The 21,938-nt window shown below is 35.3% G+C and overlaps 1 protein-coding gene across 3 annotated transcripts in view; it reads right to left on the reverse strand.

The window, feature by feature from the left end:
- PHYLLO (2-oxoglutarate decarboxylase/hydro-lyase/magnesium ion-binding protein) overlaps window positions 1-21,938 on the reverse strand; it is a 149,349-nt gene that overhangs the window by 94,384 nt on the left and 33,027 nt on the right. For 2 of the 3 annotated variants that reach the window (XM_089991278.1, XM_089991277.1), the window contains exons 4-11: window positions 18,780-18,891; window positions 17,290-17,406; window positions 16,151-16,252; window positions 5,719-5,778; window positions 5,363-5,431; window positions 2,744-2,848; window positions 2,479-2,673; window positions 2,284-2,382 (exon numbers count right to left, since the gene is read on the reverse strand). In XM_089991278.1, coding sequence (XP_089847404.1) covers window positions 2,284-2,382; window positions 2,479-2,673; window positions 2,744-2,848; window positions 5,363-5,431; window positions 5,719-5,778; window positions 16,151-16,252; window positions 17,290-17,406; window positions 18,780-18,891 — 859 coding nt within the window. Of the gene's footprint in view, window positions 1-2,283; window positions 2,383-2,478; window positions 2,674-2,743; window positions 2,849-5,362; window positions 5,432-5,718; window positions 5,779-16,150; window positions 16,253-17,289; window positions 17,407-18,779; window positions 18,892-21,938 lie in introns of those variants that run through there. The other variant, XM_089991279.1, reaches the window with a different exon arrangement.

Consider the following 21,938-nt stretch of genomic DNA (forward strand, 5'->3'; position numbering starts at 1 on the left):
GGGGGCGAAGCCCCCCTACCTTTATCCTGTTTTCGAGCAGGGGGCGAAGCCCCCTACATCTCGTTTGTTCTCTAGCAGGAGGCTTCGCCCCCCTGCCTTGATCTTATTGCCAGCAAGGGCAAAGCCCTTGCCTGTCTCGTTTCCACCAGGGGGTGTCACCCCCTATCCGGTTGTGGCAGGTTTGGCAGGGAGTTTTCGCTCCCTCCCCTGCCTTCTTTGTCCTGACACTTTTTGCCGGGCAGGGGTGAGGCCCCTGCCTCTGCACTTGCACATGGATGGTGAACACATGCATATGACTGTGAAAGCTCATGCACATTGTTAAAATGGTATAGATGAATGTGCATTTGGAATCATGTTGGTATTATTGCATACATTGCAAGTTGTTATGATTTTTGCATACGATGTATCGATGGTTTAAATGAATTATCACAAGCCTGGAGAGCCTTGAGCTTTGGTTCGCTCTTTCTTCAATTGTTTAAATGCATCGCAAAAAAAGAACATCATATTTTATATTATTGTTCTATATTGCACTGTTCAATGTGTTTCCACAGGCTGGAGTCTCGTGATGGTTCTCGCAGGGGTATATGCGAGTTTTTACCTTGTTTTTGCATGCTGAATTGCAAAACTCAATAATTGGCTTTTAATAAAAAGATAATGAATAAGAACAGTGTAATATACATTTTGGGATATCTCATCTAGAGTATGGGAATCTTAGAGAACCGGTCGTGGGGAGACTGTGAGGATACAAAAACTCCGTGTGCTGCAATTTTGTCCCCTGAACCTGATATTGAGGTTCATTCTCCTAAACACGGTTTTAAGGAGAGTCTGTCACTTGACCTGGGGGTGGTGTGTTTGACACAGCTATTGTTTTTGGTACCAAGAAAGTGGCACTTGCGGGCGTGGGGTGTCCCTTGTATCCCCGACATTAGATGTGGAGGTTTAATGTTCCGAAGGTGATTCGGTCGAAGGCTAAGTTTGGAACCCAATAATAAACTACAAATTGTGTGTTAAGCTACCCTGGGAACCTAACTTGACCTCGGGGATTTTACCCGTTTGGTGTATCCGCGGGCGATGATAATTAAAAAGAGGAACTTAAATTGTATGCATTTAATAGGGCATGCATATGAAAATGAAAGAAACTTAAATGAAAGATAATAAAGGACTCATGCATTGCACATAAATGATGTATATTCATGCTATGCATTAGAACATGCATATGTTATCTGTTCCTTTAATTGTTATATGGTGGATGCGTGATGTTACCTTTTAATGCATGTTAAACGCCATGTTCTAATTGAATTGTAATTCATGGTATTGATTAATATTCTTTTATGCGTAATAGATGCACCATGTTGTATGAATGCTTACCTGAATTATGTAATTGTCATAATTGCATTCCTCTGAATTTGTATCTGTAGTTATGAGATATTTAAATATTGCTATTGACGTTACCTTTCAGTTAGTTTCTGATAAATTATTGATTGTTGTAGCGCAAATCTTTACTTATTCTTATATATACTGAAAATCACACATGATACCCACATCACATACTAGATTCATGATATACCTGCATTAAAAGTTACAAAAATTTCTACTTCGACAGTTGTAGTCTAATTCCTATAAATTTTCAGGTGAAGAATTGGAGTTAGGAGCGGTTGTGGGATGAGGCTTCGATCGGGATTTTGGATTTACTGTTCCAAGGATAGTGTGAGAACTCTGATCTTAATTTTCATTGATATTGAAATGAAAAGAATGTTTTGGTTTTGCTTTCCGTGTAATGTTCTAGAATGTTTAACCTTATAGTATGACTGGTTTTCGCTGTTTCAAAAAAAAAATCTTCAAAAATTTGGGTTAAGATTTTGGGGCGTTACAATAATGGAGTTGAAAAACATTATTAAGAAAATTTATTTGATTGTTTGATCTAGGAAAACCAACAAAAAATCAATCAATCAAAGTATATTGAGATTTAATAAAGGACAGAATTAAAAGATACATCAAAGAAACATCATGCTCAAAAAGTCAAACCCCAAGGTCTTAGCCAAGTGCTAAAAAGATGGGAGGAAAATTGAGAGGCTAGAATATCAAGAAATTACTGCAAATAATTATAGAAGACTACTTTTCTACGGAAGCAACCTTTGAGAATCAACCAAGAGAAATCTTTTCATCCAAAAGAGTTTATAATAATATCATTATTTCAACCATCATGAATATGAGGAAAGTAGACATGAGATGGAATGATGTTTGAAAAATATAATAAAAGATATAAGCTCATGATCCATTAACCTGGTTAATTGCTTGATTTGCTCCCACATCTTGCAGTTCTGGAGGGCGATCAGCTGTAAGCAACAAAACAGGAATAAAATCTTCACTTGCTTCTACCACCTGTAGATGAGGAACAGGTTAACTAAAGGAAAACTCGCTAAATAGTTGCACAAAATAAACAGACGAAAGTGGCGATGGAAGATAAGATAATCTCACAGCAGGTAATAGATTTGAGACAGCAGTGCCTGAAGATGTTATCACAATTGCAGGTCTAGTAGAGCCTCTTGCATATCCAACAGCATGAAATGCAAGTGATCGTTCATCAAAGAAAGAAATACAAGTTGTATTAGGATGACTTGTAGCTGCAACTGTAAGTGGGGATGATCTTGAACCAGGTGCGATACAGAAGTACTGAACACATAAAGAAACGATTTTAGACAAATTAACAAATTATTTCAGAACTTCTCAAGGAAACACTTACTGTTAGTCCATGTCGACAGCATTCTTCAACAATAAGGGTGGCCCACAATGAATTGATGTTAGAGCAATTCTCCAGAGCACAAGTTAATGCCACAGGAACATCATCCTGAAGAAATAGAATGGTTTTTGAAAGTATTAACATAGCCACATATCATAAGAAGCTTTAACCCTTAAAAAAATCAGATTTGTTGCCACTTCCAGCCATTGCAAAGCAGAAGCAAAAGTAATAATCACCAAAGTGCTGTGTCATACAGGCATTTAGCATTCATGCCCCATGTTAACGCAATGCAACACAACACTAAATACACTATGATGCTTTATGGACACAGTCAAACCTGCACCGGGCATGTCGAAGTGCCGCACATGAATTGACATGGATGTAATGACCTTTTAGGGATGTCCATGTTACATAGGATTATATTCATGCTCTATTATTTTAGGTTAAGAATTATGAATATACATAACCAGTGAAGTGTCCACGTAAAATAGCTGGCATGACATCATGGTTTACATTGCTTATTTTGTATTCACTTGCACCTTTTTTTCTTTAATAGGTTGTCATAAATTACATTATATTTCAATTTCAATTTATTATTATTTGATGTTAGGAGTGCACATGAGTCTGGTTTGAACCGAGCTTGGGCTGCTTGAACTCGTCTTGTAAAAATAATATTTGTTCAAGCCAGGCTCGAGCTCAAGCCAGGCTTGAAAAGTCTTTGTTCATGATTGGCTCAGCTCAAGCTGAACATTTTTACTTTACCAAAAGGTTTTGGAATCAACGGAAGAGTGCTGGGATTCAATCACAGCACTCCCCTGTAAAAGCCCAATGTCCTACCCATTATGATAACTCCTTTGTTAGTTTTGTAAACAACAATAATACATATACCAAATCTAAGGCATTGTATACCTATATGAACCGATCATAATTAGGCTCATCGAGAGCTCGATGTTTGTTCAAGCTCGGCTCATTTATCTATGTCGAGCCTAAGCCATTGTTCAAGCTTGGCTCATTTGTTTTTTGGGATGAGTTTGAGCCGAGCTCAAGCTAGCTCAGCTCATTGTGCAGTCCTATTTGTCATCTTCATTATAGTAGTATATAATTGTTTCTCAAGAGTGCGAGCTTGAGATGATATTCATATTTCATTGCTTCCGGTTAACATCTATGTTAATATGTATACATGAACACATATATACATAAGTATGTGGACACACACACACACGCACCTGTTTATACCCTGTGTCCAAATTTTTGTGAACTGTCATGTCATACCAAGTGTAACAGTCAAACCAGTGTCAGACACAATCAACATTTATCATTAATTTTATCTATTTTCTTCTGTGATCTATGTTGCTTATTTTGTATTCATTTGCGTTCTTTTTCTTTTAAAATTTGGCATCAAGTACATTACATTTCAATTTCAACTTTGGTTTATTATTTGATATTTTTAATTATAATGATTTATAATCGTTGTTGAAGAGCTTGCACTTGAAATGATAATGTTATTTTCCTTCAAGTTAAAATATTTATATAAATATGTATGCATACACACAAATGGATACCCCCCCCCAACCCCCCGTGTGTAACCATGTCCTAATTTGTGTGAAGTTTCATGTCATGCCAAATGGATTCACATCATGTCCTGTTCCTGCATCTGTATCCATGAGGCATATCATGCCAAGCATGTCATGTTATGTCCCGTATACATGTCTGTATCTATGCAACATAGCTAAACTGTCCATAATTGATTGGGAATATACACATGACAGTGTTCTGAACGGGATTGGCTCTAACCTAATATTACATGAGTGGATAGATTTAGAGGTGCATGCCTAATAAAATTACAAGATATTAAACACAAATCTCCATCAATTGTATTCCATCATAGCTGTATAATTCAATAAATCCTCACACATTCACATGGACAACAATAATCTACCTTCTGAACAAGCATCCTCATAGCATTAACTTCACCATGAAATCAGAACAAATGGATAAATATGTAGAGCATTTACGCAACTCCTCTCACACCCAAATGATTGTCAAAAGAAGCCTTTGCTAGGCTAGCTGAAGCACATCCTATAGGAAATAATGTATCGAGATAGAAAGTGTGTTATGTGTGTATGTGTGCCTGTGCAAGCATTTGTGTGGCAGGTGCATGCATGTCTCATGCACACATGTAGGGTTTTCAATAGATCACAACTGCATCAGATCCAGGTGGATTCTGGATCCAGTTCCAACTTAGAGGTCCTAATGCTGGTGCAGATCCAGGTCCAACCAGACCTGGCTTAGGCAGAATCAGATCCAAGGCCAGATAGAGAGCAAAATCCAAACCAATAAAATCTCAAATTTTACATATTTTACATTGAAAATTTGAAGACCTTAGTGGGAACTTCAGTCGGATCCAAGTCTGGTTTGAAATTTATAAACCAGACCCAGGTCCATGTATTACTCAGTCTTTGTCAGTCCAAACTGATTGGCTAATAAGACCAGTTTCATTGAGCCCAGAACGAGGTCCAATTGGATCTGATTTAGGCACATTTCGGTCCAACCCATTGAGAGGCCTACATGTGAGGCAGAAAAAACAAATATCTTAGTGAAACAAGGGAAGCTATTCCATACCATGTTTCTAGTGAAAGCAACGGCCATTGTTGGGCGAAAATAGAAGCGATCGCAACTTGGAGATTCATCCTGACATGTAATCATAGAAATATTATGACAATGAATGAAAATATAGTTATTCTTTCAAATAAATGGTGCGGAAAATGCATTATCTTGCTTTAGATGGCATACATTTAAGCATATCATCATAGACTCCTAAAACAGGGCCTGCGGCATATTTTTGCATACCAGATAAATAATTTTCTCAACAATAACAGACTAATAGGAAAGCACATACAGCAGCTTATGTGAAATAGAACAAGCACAATAGTACATGATCTTAGAGATTGAAATACTTTTGAAGGTAAATGCATTACCATAACGAAGCCATTACCACCGCCAACTTTCCCAAAGTCGGAATTTGCAGAGAGGATTACCTGCAGATTCTCAAATGGTTAAACAAAACAGAAGCCTATTAGGTCATATACAAGATTTATTTTTTAATATACGCAATAGTGCAAATGGCTGCATGGTTACTTCAATGTGATGACTCACCACAATCTTAGACTGCACAACTATAAACAACTGGCCCATTACATGGTATCCCCAACAATAAATCATGCCTGTTATGTGGAAAATGTAAAAATTGGAAAAGCATCACAATTCTTTTACTACAAATACAGTTGAAGAAAAGCAGAAGAAAGTATGTTAGCATATAGATTGTGTACAGTCCAGCTATAGGGGAAAAAAGGACAAAATTTTAAAGGAAAAAGAATGGGAGCCATTGTATCAGTTTTACATCAGCAACTTTGTATTCACAATTAATATGCATAGACGCAGCAATCTCTTCTAGAAAAATGGGTCCTAACTGAAGGTTGAAAAATAGCACTCTAAAGGTTCCACAATTAAAGCTAACGGGCTAAAGTTCAAAAGATTAAGTAGCCAGTTCAGATTATGATACTAAAGACAAGAACAAAAGGATGTTGACCATTCTGAAGTTGAAGCTGAGGACTATGCAGGTATTTGAGAGAAGGGCAAGAAATCCTTAAGAAACTTAGCAAGAATATGTTCTGCACCAGCAAGCAGCCAAGGGATTTTGGCTACCTTTGAAGGAAGGGAATTCAACATTTCTACAACGCAAAATATGACGCATAAATTTGTGCCAAGGGAAATAATGATAGAAAGGATGATCATGAGGTGCAGGAATGAAAAAAATGTATAAACTATAGGAGTGAATAATAGGAGATATTAGTAAAAACAAAACAAACAAAATTCACAGTAGAAGGCTGTTAAATGAGAAGTTAGCAAAGCAGTGAGTTTAGATATGACCTGAAGTTGTTCATGTCTTTTGCTATCAAATCTTTTCTTTGATGAATCCACTGTCCAATTAGATATATGAATGTCAGAACCCAGCCTTAGGGAGAACCCAACCTTAGGGAGCGACGGTTTGGACAGATCCAACCGTGGGAGAGGCTTGGGTGTGTCCACTTTGTTGATTTGGTGAACATCTTTGTGAAACCTTGTTTTCTTTCATAGTATCAGAGCGTGGTGATTAAGCTGAAATTGTTTTCGGAATATTGGAAAGCATGTAACTCCAATTTTGAAAGTGTTGAATCTCTCTAGTAATCCCTATTCAAGTGCTAGTAAGATCGTGATTGTGTTTCAAGTAATAGATTCGTGGTGCTTGCTAGTGAAGGCATGTTTGTGTTCTTGATCGGTGGTGGAGTGCTCGTGATTTTCAGTTTTGCACTTGTTCTTTCCTCTCTTCTTTATATCCTTCTTTCTATTCTTTTTTATTTGTCTTTGCCCTTGTAAAAGTGGATGACAATGAAAATGTCATCATAAAACCCATCAAGCTCAATGATTCAATCTATGTAGCATGAGCTTCAATTATCAAGCACGTTATATGAGAAAAAGGGTTATAGGGACTAGTGGATGGGGCCGATTCGAAACTCAAATTAATCCTTATTAAGATAGAAGGAGAAAAAGAAGTACCTCTTATGGAGGTGAAAAAGACCAAAGTAATGGCAACTTATGAAAAAAAAATGAAAAGAGTAGAGAATGGGGCATGCCAAGATTATGTCTTGGCTCATGACTAGAGTTTGAGTCTACTAAATCGAGTTTTTTCATATAGGAAAAGTCTCCTTTATTGAAGATACCATTGAAGAGCTAAGTATGGAAGAAAATAGATTAAAAAAAAAAGACATCTAAAGATGAAGAAGACTCGGTCCTAGTTGTACCTAGGCCGGGAAACCATGTCCATACTTACAAACCACCGCATTATAGGAGACCAAACAATGGTCACTATGAAAAAGAAGGCAATGAGTTTGAGAAGAAAAAATTTATTGGTTATTATTGTCATGAACCGAGACATGTCAAGACGTATTATCCTAAATTAAAGAGAATGTGAAAAGAAGGTTGCCTCGATTGCACAGTTTTGAGTTCTCTGACAGAGTGACTCTTATATAATAGACAATTTTATTGTCTTAGTTATTTGACATTTATTATTGATTAATAAAGTTTGATTTATTCCTCTTTGATTCAATACACAGTTTGTTTATGGTTTGGTATATTAAATTTGTGAGACCCTGGATCCTTGGGTTTGTTTCCGTAATTGTTTAAAAAAAAAATCAACTATTTTTACGAGGATTAGTTGGGGTCGTTACAAAGAATGTGTTTCTTAATAAAAAATTGGTTGAAGAAGTCTATATGGAAGCACTGACTGGTATAATTATTCCTAAAGAAAAGACTCTTCATTTACATAAGGCCTTCTATGGCCTTAAACAAGCACCAAGGGATTGATATGATAGGTTTAGTCAAGTTATACTTAATGTTGGATGTCAATCTTGTCTAACTGATGCAGCTTTGTTTATTAAGATTTCTAATATAGGTATTATTATTATTCTCATTTACGTGGATGACATGATCATCATAGGAGGTGACAAACAAAGAGTTGAACATATTAAAAGACTTCTCAAAACACATTTTGAAATGATTTATTTAGGGTTTTTAAAATATTTTCTTGGTATAAAAGTTGTTTATTCTTCTAGAAGTTATTTGCTAACTCAATCTAAATTTGTTTTAGATATTGTTGTCAGGTCTGGTATCTCGGATGATAAGAAGGTTGACACTCCCGAAGTTGTAAATGTCAAAAAGAAGATTGATGATGGGAAACCACTGAAAATCTAACACTATACAGAAAACTTATCATGGCATTGTTATATCTCTTAAATTACGAGACCTGACATTGTCACGTACACACAATGAGTCAATTTAAGCATGCTCCCACCGTTGTCCAAATGGGATAGCAGTTTTGTGTATTATTAGATATATCAAAATTTTTATTTTTTGAGGACTTTTCTTGTCTGCTTCTTCATCATTAGATTTAATGGTTTATATTGATGTTGATTGGAGAGGTGATCTAAATAACCGACATTCAACCAATAGCTTTTGTGTTTTTAGGTGACTCGTTGATTTCAATGAGGTGTAAAAAGTAGCAGAAAGCTTTTTTCTTTTCAACTGAAGCAGAATGCCATCTCATGGCTACAACCACTATAAAGATGGTTTGAGTGACATGGGCGTTCAAAGTAAAAGAGCATCACAACTATGTTGTGACAACAAAAGTTTCATCTACATTATCAACAACTGGATCTTCCACGAACGAACCAAAAACATTGAGATGGACTGTCATTATGTACGAGAGAAATATCTACATGGCACTATTGATCTTTCCTATGTCACTTCAAAATATCAATTGGCCAATTTATTTACCAAACCTCACTGCTCCTAGATTTCACTTTCTCTTGGACAAACTTTCGATTATCCAATAGTAAGTTTGAGGGGGAGTGTTAAAAATGTATATATATATATATATTAATGTGTAACTAGATAGTAAATAGGGTTAGCTTAGGATTTTTTCTTCTTTTTAGATGTGAGAGGACTAGACAACATAGAGAGTCATTGTGACCTCAATGACTATCTCTTGAGCCTCTCCTCTGTTAAAAATTGTAATCTCATAGATAATCTCATATGTAAATATCCCATAATATGTAATCATTTTTTTTTCAGTTTAGTTACAATAGCATAGGTTTTTACTTTTTAGTTTATTTTTCATTTTTGGACATAATATAGACCCTTTGCTTTTTGACTAAGTCAAAAAAGGAAAAGTTGGACATAATATAAACCTTTTGCTTTTTTACTAAGTCAAAAAGCAAAAGCTGTGAGAGTTGTTGGACACTCCAACGGCTCTATTTAGAGTTGTTGGAATGTCCAACAATTCTCCCTTGCCCTATCTTTTTGTGTATATATATGGGGAGTTACCCCATTGTATTTCAGCTTGTGTATGTGGGTTTTGTCCCACTTAAATGAAATCAATTCTTCACTTTTTCATTTGGAATCTCTCTTTTGAGTATTTTGTGTGTGAACCCCAGTGGTTCTTAAGTGTTTGCCTTATGTGTGAACCTTTATGGTCCTTGAGAGAGTTTATTCGTGAGGAAGCATTTGAAGTTTGTTTGAGGATTCAATTTTCTTACATGGTATCAAAGCTTGGTTGAAGCAATCAAGATAAGTTATTTTGGTGCATTGGGAAACGTGCTACATAGGTTTCTTTCAAGAAAGTGATCTTCTTGAAGTGGTGATCGTGTGAAGGCGTAAAAAGCTTGAAGGATATTTGTACTCATCATTTGTGGTATAGTATTCTTCTATTTATTTTTTCTCTTTCTTCTATTATCTTTTTCCCAAATATTGTAAAATGGATGACAATGATAATGTCACCATTAAGCCCATCAAACTAAATGATTCCAACTATGTCACATGGGCTTCAATTATAAAGCATCTTATATGGGAGAAGGGTTTACGAGGATTAGTATATGGAACCGATGAGAAACCTACTCTAATTCTTATGAAGGATGAAGAAGAAAAGGAAATACCTCTCACGGAGGTAAAAAGAGTTAAGGCCATATCTACTTACGAGAAAAAGTAGAAAGAATGGCGTATGGGACATGCCAAGATTATATCTTGGCTTATTTCAAGTGTTGATATAAAAAAAATCTCAAATTTAGCAAAATTTGAGCATGCAAATAAAGCTTGGGACTATCTTAAGATAATGTATTCTCTTAAAGATATTGCACATGTGGGCAATCTTCAAATTAAAGTAAGAAATATGGTTCAAAGAGACAAGAGCATTAGGGAGTATTATAATGGCTTGTAAGAATTGTGGGAAGAATTAGCTCTTCTCAAACCAAAGTGACATTATTCACAAGATATTGAACTCCGCCAAAACCAAATAAATGCGGAGCACTTTTTTCATTTCATTAGTGGATTAAGATCGAAATTTGAATCTACTAAGTCTATCCTCTTTCATCATGGAAAAGTGTCTTCAATAGAAGACACAATAGAGGAGTTAAGTATGGAAGAAAATAGACTCAAAAGTATAATCTCCAAGAATGATGACTCAGTTCTAGCCATCTCAAAACCCGAAAACTATGTTAGGACTTACAAACCTCCTAACTATGGAAGGGGAAATGATAAAAACAAGGAAATGATTTTGAGAGAAGAAAAATCATTTGCTACTATTATCGTGAATCGGGACATGTAAAAACCCATTGCCCAAAATTAAAAAGGCCCTATGAGAAAAAGGTCGCCGTCGTCGAACTACCATAAGAATCAAGTGAATCTTCCATTGAAAGCATGTCACTAGCACAATTGGTGGAAGCTCTTGGACCTCTACTCAAGAGAGCATCTTCATCTACGGGAGCTGGAGCTACAGTCTCTTCAGTTAGCACTTCTGATCCAGGTAAAACTCTACGGCTTCTTGACTCAGGTGTTTCTTTCCATATGACTCTGAATATTGAAATACTATCTGAATGTCATAACTCAAATGGGTCCAATGTTTTTACTGTTGATTGAACATCACTAGAAATTAAAGCAATAGAGAACTTTGAAAAAACTTCTCAAAACTTAAAAGGATTTCATATTCTTCAAATTAGATATATTTCAAAATTGAACCTCAATCTCTTATTCGTTTCTCAATTATCTGACCATGGATATAACATTTTTTCTCTTCTCATGGTTGCCAAGTGCAGGATCACCAGTCAGGGAAGCTGATTAGGGAAGGTCACAGAGAAGAAAGCCTATACTACATGGATTTTTTGGAAATTCTCAAGAATATGTTTTGTTATAATGTTCAGAAAATGGACTTGGATTTATGGCACAGGAGACTTGGTCATCCTGACATATCCAAAATTCATTTTTTTCTAAATATGAAAAACTTTTGTAATTCTGAGACATTTAAATGTGAAAATGTATTCTTGGAAAAATGAAGAGATTACCCTTTTAAGAAAGAAATTTTATCTCATCTCGATCTCTTGAGTTAGTACATTCAGATGTATGGGGTCTTGCACCTGTCATATCAGAATGAGGGTTTTCACACTACGTCATTTTTGTAGATGATTTTACAATACATACCTAGATTGGATTTATTTTCTCAAACATAAATCCAAAGTATTTTTACATTTTCAAATATTTCATAAACTGGTTAAGAACCAATTTAAGAATGATATCTCTATATTTCGCACTGATTCAGGGGAAGAGTATTTATCAAAAGAATTTAGCGATTACTTAAATCTACATGGTATTTTACATCAAAAGTCATGCCTATATACCCTACAACCAAATGGTTTAACAGAACGAAAACATAGACACATTATAAAAACAACAAGAACTTTGTTCATTACTCATCAAGTTCCAAAAAAAAATGGGCCGAAGCTACTCTAACCGCAGTATATCTCATTAATAGAATGCCATCGTCTTTGTTAAAAAATATATCACCTGTTGAAAAACTTTTCAAACAAATTCCAGATTATTCGCGATTAATAGTATTTGGTTGCAAATGTTTTGTTTTCTCCAACAAAAATGACAAGCTTTCCCCCTGAGCCATTCCTTGTACATTCCTTGGTTATGCAAGCAATCAGAAAAGATATAGATGCCTTGATCTCAGAACTAGGAAGTTGTATATGTCACAAAATGTATCTTTTTTAGAAAACAAAAGTTTTTTTTAAACTAAAAACCCTAGAGAGGTTGATGAATACTCCTTGTTGGACTTAGTTCCAGAAATTAATGAAGAAGAAGATGATCAAGAAGATCAAAATAGTATAATCAACGTTGAAACATCTCATCTAGACTACATTCAATACTTTAGGCGAGGAAATCTAGAGCAACCTTGTGCTCTAGAAAAATATATTAAAGCACATGATCAAATAGAAACCAGAAAATCATCTAGAGTGTCAAAGGTGCCAAGAAAATTTGTATCCTATGAATCTTTTTCACCAAAACATCAAGAATATATTGTCATATAACACTCCTATATAGAACCTTCAAACTATAATATAGCAAAAGAACATTCAGAATGGGTCGAAGCTATGACAGCTGAGTTAAATGCCTTGGAAAAGGAAAACACGTGGATTATTCAAGATATTCTACCTGGAAAAAAGTCCATTGGATGTCGATGGGTACACAAAGTTAAAACTAAGAGTGATGGCACTATTGAACGATTTAAAGCTCGAATAGTCGTCAAAGGCTATTCCCAAGAATATGGCATAGACTACGAAGAAACCTTTGCATCAGTCGATAGAATAACCACCGTAAGAACTCTAATAGCCCTTGCCTCCGTAAAGAAATGGCATATTTTTCAAATGGATGTCAAGAATGCATTTCTGAATGGAAGTCTAGTCGAAGAAGTCTATATGGAACCACCTATTGGCATTGAAGTTCCTCAAGGAAAAGCTCTTCGGTTATATAAGGCCTTATATGGTCTTAAGCTATGTCGCAAGGACTCTTCAACTAGGTGTCGCACCTGCGTCGCACCCGCACCCGATGCGGTCAACTTGACCCTGGGTGCAGTCAACGCACCCAGGGTCATTTATGTCCAACTTTTGCACTATACATATATTTATATTTATTTATTTATTTATATTTTTATATTTTTGTCGCACCCCCGCACCCAAGTTTTTTTAAAATGTCGCACTCCCGCACCCATGTGACATAGGTCTTAAGCAAGCCACAAAGGCTTGGTATGATAAATTCAGTAAGGTTATGCTTGATTTTGGCTTTCAATTTTGTCTTACTGACACAACTTTGTTTATTAAGAAATCTAATGCAGGGATCATCATTCTTCTTCTCTACATGAACGACATGATCATCACATAAATTGATAAAGAGGAAGTTGACAATATCAAAAAAAATCTCAAAACCAACTTTGAAATTAGTGATTTAAGTTTTTTTTTTTAAATCTTGATATTGAAGTAGCTTATTCTCCTAGAGGTTATTTACTAACTCAATCTAAATTTGCTATTGATATTATTGACAGGTCAGGAATCACAGATGACAAACATGTTGATACCCCTGAAGTTGTGAACATCAAAATGCAAAATTGACGATGGCGAACCTCTTGAGAACCCAACACCTTATAGACAACTTGTTGGAGCGTTGTCTTACCTCTCCATCACAAGACCTGGCATTGTACATGTTCACACAGCAAGTCAATTTCAGCATGCCCCCACCTCTATTCATATGAGAGTTGTGTTACGCATTATTAGATATATTAAAACTTTTATTTTTAGAGGACTATTTTTGTCGGCTTCTTCCGTACTAGAATTAACTGCTTATAATGATGCAGATTTTGGAGGTGATCCAAATAATCGACACTCAACTACTGGATTGTGTGCGTTCCTTAGAGAGTCATTGATCTCATGGAGGTGTAAGAAGCAACAGAAGGTTTCTCTTTCGTCTACTGAAGCTGAGTACAAAGTCATGGCTACCACCACTATGGAAGTGGTCTGGTTGAGACGACTACTTCATGATATGTGTGTTACAAGTGCAAGTGCATCACGGCTATGATGTAACAATAAAAGTTTCATTTACATTGTCAGCAATCGGACATTCCACGAACGAACCAAGCATATCAAAATGGATTGCCACTATGTACGTGAGGAATTTCTACAACGCACTATTGATCTTCCCTATGTCTCCTCAAAACTTCAACTGGCAGATTTCTTCACCAAACCGCTTTCTACTCCTCGATTTCACTTTCTCTTAGACAAACTTTCAGTTGTTCAACCGTAAGTTTGAGGGGGAGTGTTAAAAATTGTAATCTCATAGATAATCTCATATGTAAATATCACATAATATGTAATCATTTTTTTTCAGTTTAGTTACAATAGCATAGGTTTTTACTTTTTAGTTTATTTTTTATTTTTGGACATAATATAGACCCTTTGCTTTTTGACTAAGTCAAAAAAGGAAAAGCTGGACATAATATAAACCTTTTGCTTTTTTACTAAGTCAAAAAGCAAAAGTTGTGAGAGTTGTTGGACACTCCAACGGCTCTATTTAGAGTTGTTAGAATGTCCAACAATTCTCCATTGCCCTCTCTTTTTGTGTATATATATGGGGAGTTACCCCATTGTATTTCAGCTTGTGTATGTGGGTTTTGTCCCACTTAAATGAAATCAATTCTTCACTTTTTCATTTAGAATCTCTCTTTTGATGATTTTGTGTGTGAACCCCAGTGGTTCTTAAGTGTTTGCCTTATGTGTGAACCTTTATGGTTCTTGAGAGAGTTTATTCGTGAGGAAGCATTTGAAGTTTGTATGAGGATTCCATTTTCTTATATCCTCGTGTATAAATATGCGGCAAAACCACACCAAAATATATGCTTCTTGCTTGTTTTGAGATCAATAAAATATTTTTTTTATCTCTTGTTTTTGTCCCTTTAGTAGGTGTTTGTGAGTGAACCTATTTGTGGTTCGTTGTGTGTTCATTTTTTGTGCTTTGGTGGAACTCTTCGAGTACCCACTTTGTTGATTTGGTGAACATCCTTAGCAAACCTTGTTTCATTTCATATCCGACCCAAGCCCAACACGTACATGTGTCGCTCCTAGTATCGGTACCCGGTCAGGCCATGCCGTACCGATATGGGTACGTGGCGCCTTTTTGTCATGTCTATGTGACATAGCTTCTCATTAATGAGGATTTCACCTCATTAATAGAAAAGCAACTAGGAGAAGGGTTACAAAACCCTCCCTCTCTTCTTCTTCTTCTTCTTCTTTTCCATAGGAAATCTCCCCTCATTAATGAGAGGTTGTTTCTCATTAATGAGGGATGTACCTCATTAATAAAAAAAAAGAAAAAAAGAAGGGGTTGTGAACCCCCTTCCCCTCTCTCTTGGGCAAGCTATGGACATGTCCAATATGCTTCAAAGTGTCAAACACTTGACATGTGTCCAATTTTTTGGACACTTCAACCTTTAAAAATGGTGTGTCAAGGATGATCCGTGTCCAACACCGACACCTCGACCTAGTAGAAGTGTCCATGTAACATAGGTGGCCAGTAATCTATACTTGGCACCAATTACCAGCAGTCTATCTTAATTCTTAATCCTTATAACTTCTCGCTAGTTATTTAATCAGTATCCATCCTTTTTATTCCCATTAATTAATATTGAGTAAGCAAGCTTATGGAGCTGAAATCCCAAGAAACCGGTCATTAAATTTTTGTATCAAGATATGAGTCAGTTTGACAGGTGCAAAGTGGGGATACATTAAAGAAGAGAAAAAGCAAAGAAACATAATTGGAGCTGATCGTTTGACATGTGTAAAGCAGACATACATTAAAAAAGAGAAGAAAAGTAATAAATAAGAAAAAGAAATTTCAAAAAGAAAATGTATAAACCATTTCTTTGCATCTTTTTATGTGTTATCATTCTAGAAGCATAAGATTCAGTAGAAGAAAAGGGGAGGCAAAAACAAATACCATTTTTACAGACGATTCATCTTCCAGACCCAATTTTTGATGAGAATCATTCCTCCATCTGTCATAGCAGGCATCTTTCATCACCATAACATGTAAAACTATCTGCAATTTACACAAGTATATGTGGCAACAAATATTCCAATCACACATCTAAACCTAGCCAACATTGACTACAAACTCATGACAAGTCATAAACAATTTCATTTTGATCAATGTTGCTTGGAATTTTGTTCAGCGCAGCTAACAAATGCAATTCAATGCCAAATGAAGAAAGATATAAGTCAAGTATCATTTAATTTTTTTTAAGGTTCTAAACAAAATGAGGACCATGGATAAACCCAGAAAACCAGAAGATATAGATACTTTTATTTTTTTATATAGTACACATCCTTTATTTACATTTATAAAATATGTTCATTTTCATCTAAAGTGTTCAAAATAAATGGCAGTTTCATAAATAGAATTTATTCCTAGTCTAAATCTTTTGTATAAAAAATTGAACCAGTTGTGCAGAGTTATTATTTTTTCCCAAGCGAAAATTGCAGTATATGTTGCATACTGGCACTCATTTTAAGCCTTTCATATTTCCAACATATTCTATGGGCTTGTTGTTTCCCAATCATTCTTTCCAGCATAAAGATCAAGGTATTCACTCATTACCAAAGAAATGTTATTACTGGAACATCTAAAAAATAATATTTTCTGCATAAACTTGTGAGTCTTGCACTTCCATTTCTCTGGCTTGTGAACCCACCATTTAGAGGAAAATACTCATTTATTGTCTACTGGATTTTTTTCATTTCTTTTCTACCAGAATTCCTGACATAAATCAATTTGTATATCCCGTCTATCTGGTATCATGTTCACTTTGCTGCTGACTCTTTTTCCATCTAATTAATGAGTATCCGCTGACATAATAAATATTACAGAGTCAAAAGATGAAACTAATTTCAACAAATTAAATTTTCAGAGTGGAGGAACTCGGATAAATATTAGCATCACCAACCATGAATTGGTTTGAATAGACTAGCTTTGTGGTTTCACTGTTCATTCATCCTACAATCACACACATAATACATAAACAAAAAATGAGATCCTCTTCATTCTTCATCCTAAGACGAGAGGTGGAATTCCAATACCTGGTCAAGTGACGTCGCAAGGGAATGGATGGCTTTTTCAAGACTGTGAAGTGAAAATTCATCCCAAGCCAATGTAGCTGCTATTATTGAACTATCGTCAAATTCATCAAGTTCAATCTGCAAACAAACAATTTATCCCAAGCCAATGCTGCCATTAGTGAACTATTTACCAAACTCACCAACTTCAAGACTGCAAATCAACAATGTTCAAAAATTTGACAACATCTCCACAGGCATAAGTCAAACAAGTAGTGATATATAACTGATAATATTTGCGAGGATATAAAGCAAAGGTCATGCTGCTAAAATGAGTGCAACATCAGTTGCGTCCAAACAAATAAGCAAAACGATTTAGGAAAAATTTGTAGAACTCCTGCTTTGCATGTGGCAGCAGAAAATCATGGGACCATTCATTTAAATATTGCTCAACAGTAATGTAAGTATTTTATAAGCCACAATAGATCTGACCCAGAGAAGAAGCAAGATAAACTAACTAACAATACAAATAAGCTTTCAACAATATGTTTAAGATAAAAATATAACCTGCTGACGTAGAGACAACACAAATGGCATGATGGTAGTCTTGCCCATGGCATTCTTGCATTTTATATTTTATAACCACTACAGGTACCAACAATAGTTTGAAAATATCACGATATGACGAACAAAATTAAAAAACATTGTGATATTTCAAAATGTGTTAAAATTAAAAATGCCAACATATTTTCATAATAATATCAGAAGATCACCATTATATTATCATGATGCTTTTAGGTTTTTTACTATTCTTATTTTTCATATCTTGAACATGACTTTTTCATTCCTTTATCATGTTTATATTCTAAAAACTTTTATTGTTTTACATTTGTACAAAAAGATTATTATCGAAACATATCATTTTCCTTTTATTATTTATTATTTTCAATTTCTTGATTCTGATATTTTCTGAGATTTATCACAAGTACATGATAAGTTGGGAGTTTCAAAATGGTAGAGAAGCTCACCATGAAAGATGTGCTCTTCATCCATTCCGCAGATGAGCTACAAAGAAACAGCAAAAGCTGCTACTTTTGTGCTTGTCAGTGAATCTCAGGTACATAAATGATATGGAGGTCTTGCTATTTGTTACTAAATAGTTAACATCAGTAAAAAATTGTGATGACAGTAGGAGATGATGGAGATCAAAGGAAGAATGGTAAAGGAGAAAAATTAAAGGCTAAATTTGTAATATTTTTTCAGAAAAGGGCATATATGTCTTCCAATTTTATATGACCATGAGTTAACCAAGGTAAGGTTAACAGAGTAGCGCTCAAGTGAAAGTTTGTGACACGAGAGTAAATCTGAGTCATTTTTCTGTAATCTTAAAATAGTTGGGTGGGTATTTGTAAATACTCGATAAGTTGGTCATGTATTTGTAAAGTATTCTAAAAGAAATAATAGAATAGTGAAACTAACATGATATAACCTCAGAGAGAGAGAGAGGTCCTCACCTGAGGAATAACAAAATAATATTTCACATCACACTCCCAAGATGAATCCTTATTTGACTTAAGAAATCTGAATCCATATGCTTTTATAGAGGGGGAATCTACAGAAAGAAACCTGGAAAATCATAAGAAAAAAAATAGTGGGCAATAAATTTCCTGAAGCTTCAAGTTTCAATATCATAGACAAATTTCTTGAAATAAAATAAGCAGTTTATATTGAACATAGTAACATAGTACATCAGCAATTTAGGCGAAGATAAATGGCACACATGATTACCATCACTCAGGCAAAATTGCATGGAAGATGTTGAATTTCTAATCTTCTACTTTATAGATAAACCATCGAGTATGACAAATCATTGAAAAATGTTGCTTCAAAGCAACAGATCTTCATGAAATAGGCAGGGCAATGGTAAAAGTTAATGATAGTAATTTGGGGCAATTGTTAAGCAATCAAAAAGAGGAAGAAGAGAAAAGGTGTCTGAATTGTAATAACAAACAGAAACATCCTTTTCTTTTTTTAATAAATAAAAAAAATTAATCAATCAGCGATGAGAAGTCACAAGCAAAATTTACAAAAACGAGCGCTAGATAGATTCAGCTTCCAATTCTGGAATATCCAATCTAGGATAGATCTCTATGCAGCCACTTCAGGAACACACACTAGCACACTTTCCATATAGAGCGGTGAATGATCGTTGACATAGTAGCACATCTTTGCATTACGTATATGTGTCGTATGTTGAGGCCTTACACCGATGCTGTCAAATCTTGTGTTGCCCACAAAGGCTCGGCTCATATGGTAGGGGCAACTTGTGAATGTCGACATCAGAAGTTTGAAACCCAAAGGCGGCACCCCCTGCTGCAAGGTCGAAGCTAGGTGTACCCCCGGTGGGCAGGGGGGACCACAAGGGTTTTAACAACCGGTGGCCAGCCAATGTGCAGTCATTGTCAATGATGTGGGGGGCGGGGGGGGGGGGGGGGGCTTGGATTATCCAAAAAAAATACCTATTATTAACTTTATTCCATGTCAACATAAATCTACTTAAGGATACAACAAATCCTTATTGGTCCTCATAACTTAGGAAGCCTGCTCTGATCACCACATTCAATGGTTTTAACTTGTTTGCTTGTCAAGGAGAACTTATGAAATCAAAGCAAAAGTTACAGCATCTCTACTTAGCTTCTGACCCACTTTTAGTCATTTAATATCTTCTTCAATTCAAATAAGATATAGAAAATATCCACATAGGTTTGAACCATAGTCACAGATACCGGTGATATTTTCAAAATATCGTGATATTATCGTTGTAAATTCAGCGAACGATAATAATAAGTAAAATATCACAATATTTTGAAAATATCACCAATTTGATAATATCATGATATTATAAATTAGTTTTACTGGTTTTATTTATTTTTTACATTTTAAATGTTTTTTACCTTTCTTTTACATATACTTATTTCGTTTATTATTTATGTATTTTTTGTCTAAACATGATATTTTGTTATTTTTTATATTTTTTAAGCCCCAAGATTTTCCCGAGAATTATCACCAAACTTATAATATTGCGAGAAATAGCCTCGCTGAGATATAACCGATATAGATATTTGTGATTATGGTTTGAACCATGGTTGTCAGTCGAGGAAGCGGGAGCGGGAAGCGATACGGGAAGCAGGAGCGGGAAGCGAGGCACTTTCAAAAATTTAGGAAGCGGGAAGCGTGGGACTACTTAGAAGCGAATCATGAACCGTCTCGGAAGCGACCTAGGAAGCGAGGGGGAAGCGAAAAAAGAAGAAAAAAAATAAAAAATAAAAAATAAAATGAAAAAAAAAGAGGGAAGCGAGGGGGAAGCGTGCTTCCCATAAATGGGAAGAGTGTTTCCCATAAAAGGGACACCTGCTTCCCATAAAAGGGAAGCGTGCTTCCCAAAAAAAGGGGACACTTCCCCCATGCGTTTCGGAAGCGCGACGTTTCGCGCTTCCAAAGCGCGTATCGGGGAAGCGTGCTTCCCCTACTATAGGGGTGCTTTCGGTAATTCTGGTTTGAACTCTTCTTAAATAAGAGCAATATGAACCAGTTACTTTCAACTTTCGTTATCTCATATTTAATTGTGGTGTCAATTTTGGATCCAATAGACTCATTTTACCCAGTTCGATCTAACCTAAGTGCAATCCATCTACATCCAAAATGCATTTATGCTTAAAAAACTCTTTTAAAAGGCTTTTCACCCAAAAATAATATCCAATATTTTTATTAATTATGAATATTATTTCTATTTATTGCCCCTCTTGTTCATGACAGATTTCATCCAAATGCATATGAGTTCTCAAAAGCAGAAGTGCATGATTGAAGAGATTTTCTTATCCAAACCCTTATTCCAGATTTATTGGTGAAGCTATGTCACGGATTCGGCCAGCAGGGTGCTGCTGTAATACCCGTGATTTTTATCAGATAAATAAATTTAGATTTTAAGTCATTAAGGTGATACAAGAATATTTTATTGTTTTAATTATTTATTCGTAATTGGATCTTGGATAACCTATTTGGATCTTCAATGTTGGATCCCTAATATCCTATTTAGAACTCCGACATCCCATTCAGATCTTAGATATCGGATCGCGAACCTTAAATTGAATATTTAATTGGATCCTTGAAGTAAATCGGATTTTAATGAGAAAATTTCTACAACACTTTAGTGGGAATTGGTATAGCTTAAGAAGATGTTCGGATCCACAATATTGCATTTGGATCTTCGATATCAGAACTTCAATATTAATCTGGATCCTTGTATCGAAATCATAAAGATCAATGTACATTTAGTTGAATCCATAATAATTCATTTGGATCCATAGTTCCAAATCAAAGTATGATCAAAACTTCGGATTCCTGGATCCGAATTTATTAAAAGGATTTATGAAGCACAATGGATCCTAGACCTATAATAAGTTATGTCAATTTTTGGTTAACGTAAATGGATCCATATTAACCTATGAAAGACCCACAAGATCGTATCGAAGAATAAACCAAATGTATTAAGAATATAATACTTTAAAGATTGTAATATTTTGAATCCTCAGACAGATCCAAATTGCCCAACTGGGTGGTTTCATTAAAGATTTGGGTCGCGGGTCTTGGTGGTGGCCAAACCGAAACCGTAC

Source organism: Nuphar pumila, chromosome 16 (genome assembly GCF_984573655.1).
Source record: "Nuphar pumila chromosome 16, dmNupPumi1.hap1.1, whole genome shotgun sequence".
Taxonomy (NCBI): Eukaryota; Viridiplantae; Streptophyta; class Magnoliopsida; order Nymphaeales; family Nymphaeaceae; genus Nuphar; species Nuphar pumila.